Genomic DNA, 15,251 nt, shown 5'->3' with positions numbered 1-15,251 from the left:
ACATATGTCTAAAGATTAAAATTTTATTTCTGTGAATGAGTTGAGCCATATTTTTATGGATTGTGACTGTGTGAGTGTAAGTAAAACTTCTGTTATTTCTAAGCTGGAAGAAGATAATTGTTTTTATCTCAAGTGCTAGCTTACTTTTGCAGGTTTCTCACATTATATTTTGATAACCTAAGAAAATTATTTCTATCACAGTGTATCCAGCTGTAACATTAGTAGTAATAATACTGACCTCTGTGTTGCAAACACATTCCCATAAGAAACAAACATTTAATTGTCATGATTTAAATACAATTTAGCAGCTGCAATCTGTCAGTTAAATATTTATCGTTTACTGCTTTAAATAAATGGCAAGCATAGTAATGCACTCCAGCAAAGCAACCACTGGAATTGCTTTGATTCATACACCAAATGCTGTGTTTTGAGAGCCGTAGAACTTTGTAGTAGGCTTTTAAGAAGCTTTCAGAAATACAGCATTAAACAAAATCACCATGTGGGCTTGGCTGAGTGATTATGTAATATGTATAATCACCCTGGCCAAGATTCCTTTTGAGAATTCTGAAACAGCTATTTTTAGAGAAATTTGTATAGTGATGCAATCCTTCATGAAATAATTAGCTTAAAGCCCATTTTTAGAACGTCTCAAGAGATTTTGGTAAGAGCAGAAGACACTGCTAAGTTACTGATTCATTCTGAACTTGGATACTGCGAGCAAATTTCCCAGTTGTCTCTTTTCACTTTTAGGATATAGAGCCAAAAATGTAAGTGGAGTTGGCCAAAGTGCAAGGTCTTCCAACTCCTTGAGAGCATTTTATTTTTCTTCTCAAAACATGAAATTAGAAACCTTTCCAGCGTTTTCAGGACTGCAGGTGTACAGAATACTCTGGCCAGAGGCAAAGCTGGTGTTTGGCAGTCTTCTCCAGTCTGTTAGTTCACTGCTCTATATTTCATCATATGAATATATTGCTAGTGAAACAAAAAGGGTGAGAAACAATCCAGGAATTTAAAAAATGCGTGTAAGTTTCTCAGCAAACTAACAATTCACAATATTTTCTTCTGCCTGCAATATGCAGAACTATTTCTTGCTAGTTACCATGTAAATATTTTAAAGAACTCTTTCAGCAGCAAAGGAATAAAATGGAATAGAAGGGCAAAATGTTGCATTACATATACTGTTCTAGTTAGGTACATCAGAAATAGTGCTACTGTGATATTATGGTGCTGATATCAAAGATTCAAGAATAACAAAATACCCCACGTTGTATTTTCAGTGATAGATTAATTCAGCTGTATTGCACTGTGTATTTTATGATATTGAAAGTGCTTATATTACCGTATGAGAAAAAGGATATGATAAGAAGTTGTTGTGATTTGTGATTATTCTGGCAGCCCAAAACATTGTTCTGCAACACTGTGAATTAATTAATTGTATTTAAGCTCTCTATATGTTTAACAAGGGTGGGAACAAAAAAATCTTGCAATGCTCTATTATGGTGTCTGTAGACATTATCATCTGTAGCACTTGGGATCAGTAGCACTGCCCTGTTATTGTGTTGGTTCCTAATCATTATTGTTTAAGTTTCTGATGTTGTTAAACCAAGTTAATCTTTTTGGTTGCTTTGAATTTTACAGATGGCAATATTGTAGGAACACATTGTTATTCTTGTTGTTATTATTATTATTATTTACACATATCTACTTCAGAAAGCTTTATGGTAGAGTTGAATCTAAGTATAACTGCACAGCAAATAGAACCCGTGGTGTGAAGCCATTCACATGGGTACCTCAGACAGAATTGACCACTGTGCTGATTTTTCTCCTCTTCTGTTCATACTGTTTGTTATCACTCATAATACTGGTCTTGCTCAAGCTTTAAGTAACTTTGTACACAAGAGTAATCTGAGACCCTTAAGTTTTAGCTTTATTTTTGTTATGCTTATGCTACTCCGGTTCTTTGTTTATTTTGGACAGGTAAGAAAAGATGTTCTAATAACTTCATATATTGAACTCATATGAAGATAATCAGTCTGGTAATTTTTTCTTTGAAAGTTCTCAGAAATCGTAGTGAAATGGCTATTACTCTCTGATTTTAAATCTAGGTGTTTGGATCCCATTTATGTCAATACAAGCAGACCATGCATTCAATGGCCTTACTGTCTTAAAAATCCTTTTAGTATATGCCTTTCTATCAATTAGAAATATAATAATATCAAATTATTATATATGATACGATATTATATTATATTATATTATATTATATAATAATAGGTATAATTAGGAATATTTCTGCATGTCCTAACATTGGGGTTTGTTGTCTTAAATTTTAACCTGAGTTTTGAATCTGTGTTTTTGATTGGAGTCATTACAGTCTTTACAATTGAATTACATCTTGATTTTGCCAAGTACAAGCAGCTTAGATATAAAACCAGTGCAGACAGACCACTCACTGTAGGGGTGAAAGGGCAGAATGCCACTTCCTATAGCTTAATGCATCAGGCTCCATATGGCAAAGGTAGAAAAGAAAATGTGTGTCCTTTCCTTAACAAACTATTGATTCAAAAGACACATTCTGTCTTGGAAAAATACTGAAAATGTTGGCAGTGCTCACGTAGCACTTTTCACGTATTCTGATTAAGATTTGACAATTTATGCTATGACAGTTGAAGGACTGGAGTCATAGATATGGCATCACTTTTTCTCCTTATGCTCTCAGGAATCCAAATTCTTTTGGATGGTATTTTCACACAAATATTTTCCAATAAGAGGGGTTTTTTTTGCCTTATAGCTTATAGCAGTCAGCCCCTGAAGGCACCACAGGCTTGGTACATAAATCCTTTCCTGCTTTAAAATCTGTTTCTGTTTGAAAAACACTCTGAAGAGAGGACATTCTTGAAGAATCTGTATCAAAGCTTAAGCATGGCCATGTCTCATGGCAGCCTTTTTCACTGGTGATAATCTCATTGTGAACTTATCCTAGAACTTCTCAATAGCTATATCATCATAATACCCTTTGTTCAGACAAATGTTTTAAATCCACTGAGACTGAAAATCTTAGATGGAAGAAGTGGGTAATACAGATATCAAATAATGTATATATTAACACTGGAACTTTTTAAATTTTGGATCTGGCTTACTTGGTAGGTAAAAATGGGTATTGAGTATCTCAAATAAGAACAGTGAATATCTCCATTATAATGGTTTTGCTCCAGGAGACATTTTTGAAACAAATCCTTAAGTTCTACTACAATGTACCCCATGATATTAAGGCTAAATATAGTTGAACACTTGATCTCAAATATAGTGCTAAGTAGCCAGTTATTAAAAAAAAAATATTGTAAGTATTGGATGTCAGATTTTTCTACTGCTGTAATGATGGATAAAACTTGTAACTTCTACAAACTAGCATAAAAAGGAAATTAGTTTTAAGTTAAGTGTCTCTGTAGAGCATATCAAGACAGTGGTGTGGTGTTATCTCCATTTCAGTCTATATTCCTATATACCATCCATGTGTTGAAATTTACGTTCTATTTATCAATTTTTATTGCATGCAATGGAAGAAATGTAGTATTTGCAACTTAAGATATATTTTGTATATGATACAAATGAGAGACCTGGGCTTGGTACTGAAATTGCAAAAATTGCAGCTGAAATGAACAATTCAGACACTAAAAATGCTAAAAAAACAACCAGTGCTGCTAGCCTGAGATTTGCAGTTTCAAAGGTTTTATTTAGCTGCTGAAGTTTCTGATTCATGTCTGGTTTAAAATAATTATTATGGGGAAGTATCTTTTTAATGAGTTATTTCCTGTTGTAAAAGGGAAAAAAAGAGAACTTGACTTCTTCCGTTGCTTGTCTGCATTTAGTGGGATCTGGCCTGAGATGTCCTCAGGCAGCTACTGTTTCAGAGCTTTAATTATGCTTTTTAAACCACTTCTTTGTGTCTATGTTCTTACATACTTCTGTGTAATTACCAAGTTTAGTAGTAGGACTGAGACAAATACCTTTAGCATGACTTTAGCCTGTACATTACTGAGTATGCTGTGTTATTAAAGATATTTCCTGCGCTTCAAACCATAGTTTTAGTTCACAGAATAATTGAAAATACTTGAAAAACACAAACTCTAAATGCAGAAAATGCATGTAAAAAGTCACGGGCCATGTTCAAATCAACATAAGTTTCTTTAATCACAAGTGTCAGGAAAGTTGAAATTTGGCCTTAGTGCTTGAGAAAGGTGTCTTGGCACTTGGAACTGCTGCCTGTCTCCGTCTGCCAAGTGTCCAATATCCCAGCTGGTGTGTTTGTGAGACTATTGTCCCTCAATTGGTGAAGAGGGAGACTTACTGTGAGCTTTAACTTCTTACAGGGTAAGTCGGATACATTTTGTAACCTTGCAAAGTAGCAGGTTGTTCATATCAGTTAGTATTCTAATTAAAAAATTGAAATATCTGTAAAGCTTCTGTGCTCATGTTCAACACTAAATTATCAGATCCAAGTCTTTGAAAAGGTCTACATTGGAAACTGCCTTGCACTGCTGCACAGGAGTCAATGTCTAATTTGACAAGCAATTGATTTTGTGTTTCACCTGTGAGGAATGTTGGATTTAATGAAAACTTGGAAAATATTCAGTACTGTTTCTGAATCCCTATTCTCTGTCCTGTGAGGTCAGACAGAGGCTGAAGGTCAAATGTTCTGGTTACATCCATGTTACAGATGATAAGAATTGTGAGATTTTAATGTAAAAACATCATGTGAATTAAGTTTAGTATATAACTAAATATAGATGTGAAAAAGAAAATATTATATACTTTCTTAGCAGAAAACCTTTACTGTGGAACAGTCTTATCATTAATGTGGTAAAAAATAAAAAGAGTTAAATGCCAAGTAGCCAAACTTTTCTCCAGTAAGTTGTCATGCACACTTTCAGCCTGCATGCATCCTGTCTCTCACACTTTCCAAGACAAGTCATACATTATAACAGGAAAAGAAAAACATGCTTATTAGCCCATTTGGAATTTTAGCAAGGAAAAATTTGTGTTCTTCAATGGAGGCAGGAAACAAAGCAGCAAACCCCATGTTAAAATGTAGTTAAGAGTAAGAATGTAAGAACAGATTACATTACAGGGATGCTATAAAAAGAAAAAACATAATTAAAGCACTCAGTAAAACATAAGTCTACCCCATAGTGATGCATTTCAACACCCATACAGTTATGATTATGATAGTTATTTAGCATTTGGAGTTCCTGCTTAGTTAACACACTGTAATGTTTTCAGTTACTGATGAGTACTTGCAAACTTAGAGTCTTCATTACTTCATTTTTTTCTATTGGAATTTTCTTGGTGTCTAAAACCTCACTGCATAAGCAACAAAAAAGCCTGAAATGAATATTACTGTATGTTTCTAAACACTGAGACAAAAGTACGATTTATTTTGGAAATAATTAGCATGATGTTGTTATTATCATGCTGTTAAAAGTGATCTGAATAATTAGGATAAAGTAATACAATCTCTAGAATACTCTGAAATACACTGAAGTCCACTTCTTCCATGCAGCTCTGATATTGGCAAAAGATCCTTCAGAGCAATAACTGATTAACAGATCTTTTGGCTTGTGGAAAAATGACACTTCTGTCAAAACCATACTTGCTGGGTATGTTTTAACAATTTGTCTCAAGAAGCGTGCTCCCATTAAAAAGAAAGCAGTCTCAAGGTTTGGCTTTTTAACAATAACAGCCTTAGAATATTCCTTTCTGCTTCAGCTAGGCAATTAGTGAACCAGTGCCCCAAAACCCCTCAGTATATCAAGAAGTTAAAAAAATTTTAAACTGGAACTTTGTGAAGGAATCTCTCTTAAGTCTCTTCTCTAGGTGGCAAATTAATCTCACTATTTGGCTTATTATCAAATCACTTATGTGAGGTGCAGGTATCTCTATAAACTTGAGATGCAGCAGTAGAAATTAAAAGAAATTCTTCCCTTGTCTTCTGATGATAACAGTTTTCAAAGAATGTGTAAAAATATTGTTCTAACGTGAAAACCGATTTTATTTGTAGAGAGTAAGTACAGAGCTGACTTAGCTGGCAAACATTTTGTTAACTCTCAGTTAATGGAATTCAAGCCTGAAGCACTGGATTCATACTGGAAAACTAATTGCAGTCGCAATGTTTTCATTAAATCCAGGTTAATTCACTAAATTTATGCAACTTCTGGATAAACTTTTTGAACTATATGGTATTTCACTATATGTGAAACACCCAGTTTTTAGGTAATTACCTTTTTATGTTTTCTAAGATATTGTCTTAGGAGAAAAAAAAGCTCACATAAAATCATTTATTGTTAAAAATCATGAATGCTAGAACTAAAGCCTGCCACATGAAGTTCTCAGAGTGTTTTGTGGAAAGAGTAGAATGCTTATTTTCAAACATGTGTCATTGAACAAAAGAGGCAATTGCAGAGTCAAAGCTAGAAGGTGAGTCTCCAGATTTTAAATGTTGTGCTTTAACAATTAGACCTCAGGATAGCTCCAGGATAGCTTGCAGGCCTCCTTCTCGTGTTATGTAGGGAAAAATCCTACCCTATTGAAAGTGAATATTCTAGAAATATTTCAAATTCCATTTAGTGAAGAGAGATTGAGAAGAAAATCCAAAGGAAAGTAATAGCTATTGAATTGTATTACACCTATATCCCAGAGCAACAGATCTTACTATTTTTCCTCATTTGAACCTCATTCATGAGAGTTTTGTTGTTAACTTGATCCAGATGACAGATCAAAGCATAGTTCCCTATTGCCACCTTGCTAAAATATTTTTTAAAAGACAGTTTTAATATTATAGTTTTACAGTTACAGATTGCTGTTAAGCTATTTAGTCTGTTACCAGTCAATCAAAGACTTTCATTTCACTTCAGTATATCCTTACTTAGACTCAACAGAATTTTAGGAGGACAAGAAATATCTGTCAGTTTTCTTACAGTGCTAGATCATAAATTCTTTGGTAAGTGGGTTAAAAATTCAGTTACACATACCATTCATGACCTTGACAGCTTAGCAAATAGTGATATTGAATGATCAAAGATGACTGTTTCAAACCCTAAGGGTTAATATACCTGTACACCTACATTTAAGCTGCTTTTAATTCCTTGATCATTCCTTTATTTCAAAATGGATGCAATATTTATTGAATGTAGTCAATAAATTTAAAGGAGAAAAATCTGAGGACATTGTTTAAGCTTGAACTAATAAGGCTATACATGGTCTGTAGGAGATGCAGTTAATTAATTGTTGCATTTTACAAGTTAACATGTTTTTCTTCTCTAGTATAAATCCAAATTAAAACCTGCTCCTTCTCAGGTGTGGGCCTGTTGTTCACCAGGCATTTTCAAAAAAAAAAAAAATCGTTGTCAGAGGTGTAGCTATGTAAATTCTGGGAAACCCTGTTTTCGAGTTTGAAAGGAAAATGTGAATAAAAGTTTGACCTATAACTATTTCAGATTAGGAGTGCAGGGTGACATGTGATGCACATTAGATACTGTGCAGTTTAAATACATGTACGATTATCACTCTAATTTTCATTAATTGTGTATTTTGAGAACCCAATTTCCGGACCATCCAGAAAAGTCATATGGAATATTAGATATTGTTGTGCTTTCAAAAGTAATATAAGAAAAGATGCTGGATGTTCTTGAATAGGAAATTTTCAGGTATGCCAGGGATGTTGCAGGAAATGATGACGTTGCCAAGTCAGTACGTGGTTTTTTTCCCCTGACAGACAGTACTGAGGCAGTCCCTGAATGTGTTGATGTGGACCCAGACTATGAGGATTTACTGTCTGTCTGATAAAGCACCTTTTTGTGTGTCTGTGTATGTAGGTGTAGGGATGTGAAGCCCTGGGGTCCTGAACAAATTCCAATGTGGTTAATTAATTTCTTCCTCAAATAAAAATATAACTGGCATTTCAAAGCCTACTAAAGATTAAGAGTTAGCAAGGGGAGCAAACAGAAGCAATGTTACAGATTTTTGTTTAGGAGGATGTGAAAAGGATTGTATTGTTCCTCAGAACGGTTTTATTTTTGTTCTTCTTCCAGAAATCCTCCTGTACATCCTCTTCAAAAGTCCTACTTTTAAAATTTTGAAATCATACCATGTTTGTACTTCTTAGGTCAAAGCTAAGCATGCCTGGAAAATGCAGTTCAGTGTGGAAGTACAGTGCTCTGGCAGTAGCTGAAGCAAAGGCAAACAGAACCTCAAAATCATTTCTGTTATCATTGTGAAGAGCTAACAAATAAAACCAAAAAGCTTTAAAAATAATATTTTGGGAAGTATTTAGAATAATTTTAAGAAATTAATGGCAGTCACAAGTCATGTAAAAGTTTGGATGGTTTGCCGGTCACTCGGGTGGAAAAGAAGTTCTCATTTCACATTTCTCATATATTTTGCTTCCAGAACAGACAGACTAAAGGAGGGCTACTAGAGCATTAACATTTCTTTGTGCACATTTTACTGCAATCTGGCATCCAAAAGGAAGAAACATTAGAAGTAGTTTATTTATATTTCAGCACCAAATTAGAAAGATGACATCATTCATTTACAGTTCTTATCCCATGACACACCTAATCCCCAACACCTCATTACAGAGGACACTTTTAGGATTGCATATATCATCTTGTTTAACTTTTGCATTCTTTTATGGAATACAGTTGAAAGGTAGGAAATTTAAGGCTGTTCATTGATAAGAAAATAAACTAATAAAATGTTAGGAGCTTCCCTAAAGAGGCAGGGTATTACAGTGTTTACAGTAAGTGGCTTATTATTTGTCTATTAATTCTCCATCTTTTCCACTCTTTTGTTCAAAAGGCCTTCCTCTTTCCATCTAAAGACAAACAGACCAGCTATGATGCTTCAGATTGAGATGGTCTTTTTAGAAATACTGGTAGAAAGTCACAGCTGAAATTCATACAGCTCTATGCGTCCATCTTCTTTTTTGGGGGGGAGAAAATGAACTGTGCAGATTCCTCTTGTTCTGTGGCACACTGAGAACATGTTGTTCCAGTGCTATGGAGATGCTCAGAAATTCTGATGGTGCACATCTGATCTGTGATTTTTTTCTGTATCTTGTTGTTGTGGATGCCTTAAGGATTTGGTTTTGGGTTGGTTGGTTTGTTTCTACTTGAACTGAGTACAGATCCCCTCCTGTAAAGTATGATCCTTCTAATGGACATCACATGAAGTGCTTGAGAAGCACTGTGACAACTGGAAAAAAATTAATTGCTGAAAAGACACATTTCCTGTGATTCTGTGGTTAATAGTTTTCCTTGCATTAGATTTAGTTAACTTCAAATATTATGTAATATGAATATTTAGTTTGCTTTTTTTTCCCCAAATACCTTTTCAACTTTAGCAAAAAAACATTAAAATTGGGAAATTTACTAGCAATCGCTGAGTTTTACATTTCTATTAAAATACACCTACCAGTGAAATTTTCCAAACAGAGATTTTGATATGCGATTGTTCTCATCGGAAAATCAAATTACAGTAGTCCTGGAAGTAAATTTCCCAGATACTAGCTATGGGACACTAGGTATCTCACGGGCACTTTGAATTGAGAGCCAATTAGCCCTGTTAATAAAGGAACATACCCAAACAAATGAGTTGTATTTAAATTAATCTGCTTAAAAACTCATTAGTTTGAGCGAAGTCCTGGGCTGGTGTGTTTAACCAGCATCCTCATCCGGGTTTCCGTACATCCTGCATGATGTTAAGTGTGTTAAGATTGCTGTCTTTCCTTCAGTTAACCATGTGATAATAATTGTATATGTCTCTAGTTGATTATTTTTATTTTGAAAGAGGTTTTTGAGACTTGACAGCATTTTATTCTGGGCTGCGTTAGTGCAAAATTAAGTAAAACTTGATTGCAGTTTAATAGGTTTGCCTGTGACAGTCTTCAGTCCTACTAACACAAAAAAATAAGGACTGTATCCACTGGTATCAGACAATTGGTAGTAAGATATTTTTGGTGTTATGAGCAAGGTTTGAATTATTCCAGTCCGTGTATTTCATGGTATGGAATAATTGTAACAGTGATAAAGAGCAGTGATGTATCTTGTTATCTCATGGTGACATAGATTTTATTATCTGTACACAACTGTAGCTGAAGTGTTGATCTCTTTTTCAAGATCTGTATCTAAGACTTACTTCCATTCAGTAATGTGTCAAGCTCCATAATCATTTCTCTAAGTGCCTGTGTGTCTATCAGTTAGTTTTCAGATTCATTTTCCTTACAGTTTAGTGGGGCGGTCCTGGTGTACAATTAAAATAAGTAAGCCAAAGTAGAACTTCTAGCATAACTGTTTATGATTGTTGTATACAAGCTAACTGTAAATATTTGAAGTACACTTAATATTCCTTTCAGTGAGATTTAAAATGTTAACTGTTAAGACATAATATTAGACTGGAAAAAATAGGAAACTGTTCTAAATAAATTTAGAAAAGCTGAATGTTTTTCATGCTTCAGATGCAACATCCTTGATCGTTTACTTTTCTGACTTTTTTATGCAATTCTACAGATGTAAAAGCTGAAACAGAGGATGTGTTCACATACTTTATTTTTCTATTTCTGTTCCCTTTTCTTTGTGAGCCAGCAGTCTGGACTTTTAAAAAAAAAGGAGAGCCAAGATCTTCCTAAAACTCTGACTCTCGTTAGAGTAATATGTTCCAACATGTAATAGAATTGTCTTGCTTTACATCTTAAACAGACACAAAACAGAATGAAACTGATGGCAGATAACTATGATGATGACCATCACCACTACCACCACCATCACCACCACCACCATCATCGATCTCCTGGGAGGCCACAACACTCCAACCACAGACCCTCTCCAGATCAGGTTGGTCACCTCGTTTTTCACTTTTCGGTTTTCTGATTTTGTTATTTTGCTCTCTCAAGATAAAACAAAAATTTTCCAAAGAATTAATAAGCAAGTGATGTGTTCTTTGAACTGAGACTCATAGCTCTGGTATTTATTTACATCCCTGAAATAGTTTAAAATTTTGGCTTTTTGTCTGGTGCCTTATTTATCTGCACTAGGAATAACAGTCTATATACGCAAGTAACTCATTTTCAAATGGAGAACCCTGAGGAAAAATTAAGCATTGTTTTTATATGAAAAGTCATTGTTTGATACTAAAATAGGTTATAAGTTCATAATGTCTGGGTAGAAATAAAAGGGAAAAACGTTGAAGTTATAATGGGAATGTATGATAGACTACTTAATTGGGAATAGGAAGCAAAGAAGCTAAAGATGCTTTTTTTTAGAATGACCAATAGAGTTGTACTGAGACAGAAACTGGTAAGTATGAGAAAACTCAATTTCTTGGATACCAACTCAAAAAAAAAAAAACAAAAACAAACCCCAAAACCTGAACAACACAACACAGAATTGTTTGAATTCTTGGAACATTCTAAGAACCATTTTTCTGTCAGAAAGGGGAGAAGGGTATTAAGGACTTGCTATCTTGGTTTAGTTCTGTTTCTGATTAACAAAGATAAGTTGGTTGAGCTTATAAAAAAAGGAAAAGTTATCTGGAAATGTCTGTGAATTAAAAAAAGTTTTGACTTTATGCAAGGAATAGAATGAAAAAACAGAATGAAGAGAAGTGAAAAAACAGGTAACAACCACTGCAGTGTTACTGAAACCCAGACACTGGTTTCAACTATTTCAAGAAATCTGAACCTGTGAAAAAAACTTAAGGGACAAGACAATATAAGAGAACAAACATTTAGGCAAGAACGTGCTTTTCAATGCATGGTAACAGGTTAATCAGGGAAAAGAATGGATAAGAAGCATCATGAAAGTCTGTATCAGAACATCTTCAAGAACATAAAGGCATTATATGAATGATGGAAATAGGTGCATGATTAAAGATAGAGCACATACAATACTAGCTATTTTACTAGTATTTTTATTTAAATAATATTGAAATCATCATGATATGGGTGAGCAGCTGATACAAACAGTGTGCCACAGACAAATTTTCTGTTGCTCATTGTCAGACAGGGGGGCCAGTTACAGAAGGATTCCAAAGAGATCTGTCCTTTATTTACTTCCGTGGAGTATTGTTTTAGAGATTATTTCAGTGATGAAATAGAAAAACCATTAATACTGTTGATCTTGAATCATGCTGTGAGAAACTCCAAGTGTAGTAGGAGCAGTAAAACTGCTCAAAAAGTTCCTCCAGTCATGATAAACTGGAGAAAATCTAGAATCAGTAATTTGAAATTTGGTAAAGACAAGTCCCTTTACAAGGGAGAAGTCACATGCACTGATGCAATAGTATGGAAAAAGGAATCTAAATTGCACAATGGAATACCATTGCAATGAATTTGGTCTAATTCTGGGATAGGTATAATGCTGGAAAAGAAGCAGGAAGCAATTATTTTGTTCCTTTGAGCACTGGTGAGACCTCATCTGAAAAGCTGTATACAGTTTTGATCACCATGCTTTAAGGAACACAGACAAATTAGAAAGGGACAAAAGGAGAGCAACAAGAATGATAGGAGTTTTAGAGAACATGACCTGTGAGGAAGGCTTAAAGAACATGGTTTGTTTAGTCTAGAAAGTACCAAAAGGGAGACATAAGTCTTCTAATACATAAAATGTTGTTATAAAGGAGACGATGATCAATTGTATTCCAGTGCCCAGTGGAGAAAGAGTAGGAGCAGTAAATTTAATTTTGCCAAGAATAACTAGGTTAGTTATTAAAAAGAAAACTTTTTCACTTTGAGTCTAATGAATCTGTAAGTGGAAACAAACTGTGGACATTCTTTCATATACATGTAATGGAAGGTCTTTTCTTGAAGATTTTTAAGAACAGGTTAGATGAATATAACTTTATTTCACCTCATGTTGGACTTGGAATAGGTGTTCTCCTGAAGCGCTCCCTAAGTTTCCACAGACTCTGTGAACAATTAGCCCAGCATATACTTACTTGCAAAGCAAGCAAATAGGAGATCCATAGCAAAATCCTTGCTAAAATAATCTTTGAGAACAGCACAGACAAGGATAATCATGAGTGAACTCTGGTCATTGCTTTATCTTACATTTTTTAATCATGGGTTTTATTTTTTCTTTCCTTTCTGTGTTTTATTTACCATTCTATATGTCATTCATTTGTGCAGCAATTTGAGTGCCATGTGCTGTAGAAACCTGCATTTCCCATTCAGTATTACACACAAATTCTAGATATGTGGGTTTTGATGGCTATAAAGCAACATATGGTTTAAAAGAACAGAAGAAACTGAAAAGAATAATAACCTTGCAGATCATCAGAGGAGATTTTTAATTTTGTAAGGTGACCAGGAAGTTGTGCATATTGTAACATAAATACCAATTAATTTAGTGAATGCTAGGGAGAAGTTTTGAAAGTTTTCTCACAACTTCTGGAGAGGTATAGTTGAACATACAGTGTTAATCTTGAAACTTTTCTAATTTCTATAGATAATACTGGGTTTTCTAATTTACATGCTAAATTTCTGTAGAGAAATACCTGCATGTTGTTACATATGTCTGTAAAAGTATGTACGTGTGCGCTGGAGGACATGTTTGTAACAAAGAATGAGATATTTGTGTACTCCTTTTAAAGAGAATGGTGTACCTCCAGTTTCTTGGAAGAAATATATACACACATCCTGCTTGAAATAAGCCTACTTTTTATGAGGAGCTGTCCTGTTCAGGTTTCGTTTCTTTTAAAGATCGTGTTTTTGTTATAACTGTGACTTGATTTCATATCCTGCCATGGGCAGCGTGTGGCAGGATGGCTCTAGAGTAGTAAAGGAATAGGTTCTCTGACTTCTCTTGAAGGAATCAGTTGAACACCTTTTTTTCAGATGTAATGAATGTGTTTAAGTTTTCTGGCTGCTGCTGGGGAGCAAAATCAAGTTTCCAGCCCTTTCTTGCCTTTTGCTCTTCTGTTTAGGGAGAGGCATAGATTGGTGACCTTTTTTGCCCTTGTACGTCCTTGTTTTACCTAAACTCTGGTGAAGCTGTAAGAAAACTTCTCAAACAGTAGGAAGATTCTAACTCTCCTCTGCCCATACACATGGTCATGTTACAGCGAGTCATGATGTGATCCCTGGTTATGTTGGTGTATCTGATTTTATTATGTGAATAAATGTATGGAGATCGAGTGCTGCCATGCTATTGACATTGCAGTAGTAACCATTTTTAGTAGTCTTTAAAAATCTCAGAAAAAAAGATAATTTTGCAGCTTTGCACAAAAACCAATTTATTCTCTTCAGTTTTAGCTTGAGAGTTGGCAATCTTTCGTAAATTCCACCTGGAAACATTTTGGCAGTCAGTGTGTATCCTGAAGTGTGGGTATAATACTCCTAGCATGAAAATTAGCTTAATAAGCATTCTATACTAGCTTCAGTTTCCAAGGAGTTATAATATGCAGCACCTTGTAGAGTGCACTACAGTAATCTAATCTGGATCGTTGTATCCAAGATCTATTTGGAACAAAAAACCCCCATGGCTAAATAAATTTGAACTTCCAGATTTAGGAGCTGTCCTGTCCTGTAGCTTAGACTTCATCACAAAACCTACGGTCCAGCTCCATGTTTCTCATATTTCTCACCTCTACATTCTTACTGTTTTTCCTCAAAACCTTTTTGTCTTGGCCTCAGTTTACCCACATCATCATTCAGTTTTCTTCTTTGTATGGAAAATGACTTGAAGGAAGTGCCTGTCTGTGTCACACAAATGACTGTGTGCTCTTGAAGCAAATTGCTGTAACTGTTGGAAGTTGTTAGGAATCAGCACATTTGTATTCCCTGCCACAGCTGCCTTCCTGCCCTACAGCCCTTCTGTCAGCTTTATCCTTTTAATATCTCAGAACAGGACTGCACATTACTAACCAACAGGGAATTCTGCCTTGCTAACCACCAGTCTGGTCAAATTGAGACATCTCCTTCCCTTTGAGTTCTAATCTCAGGAGCCTCTCTGACTCTTCCTGTTTGTTTCCTCTTCTGAGTTTCAGGCTCTAGTCCCCCATATTCACTTACTAATAATTTCTGTGGGCATTTGACATTCCTGCTCAAAATCCTTACAGTCCTTAACTTACTGGCACATATGACAGATCTCTAGCTTGGGGATGTTCTCCACGTAATGAATAGCATTCCTTTGCCACCACCCAGGACTTTCTTCAAATTCAGGAGAACTTTGCCATGTGGTTGAAGGTCTAAAGTACAG

The 15,251-nt window shown here is 34.9% G+C and overlaps 1 protein-coding gene across 9 annotated transcripts in view; it reads left to right on the top strand.

The window, feature by feature from the left end:
- Window positions 1-15,251, top strand: part of ERC2 (ELKS/RAB6-interacting/CAST family member 2) — a 433,721-nt gene that overhangs the window by 297,318 nt on the left and 121,152 nt on the right. For all 9 annotated transcript variants that reach the window (XR_003527258.1, XR_003527257.1, XR_003527256.1 and 6 more), the window contains one exon: window positions 10,755-10,889. Coding sequence is in view for 1 of the 9 variants with exons in the window: in XM_027640844.1 (XP_027496645.1) it covers window positions 10,755-10,889 (135 nt within the window). In the remaining 8 variants the exon portion in view is untranslated. The remainder of the gene's footprint in view (window positions 1-10,754; window positions 10,890-15,251) is intronic.

The sequence above is a fragment of the Corapipo altera genome, unplaced genomic scaffold, assembly GCF_003945725.1.
Source record: "Corapipo altera isolate COAL_440 unplaced genomic scaffold, ASM394572v1 55, whole genome shotgun sequence".
In the NCBI taxonomy this organism is placed as follows: domain Eukaryota; kingdom Metazoa; phylum Chordata; class Aves; order Passeriformes; family Pipridae; genus Corapipo; species Corapipo altera.
The sequence above is the reverse complement of the archived record's forward strand: the minus strand, read 5'-3'. Positions and strand labels throughout refer to the sequence as shown.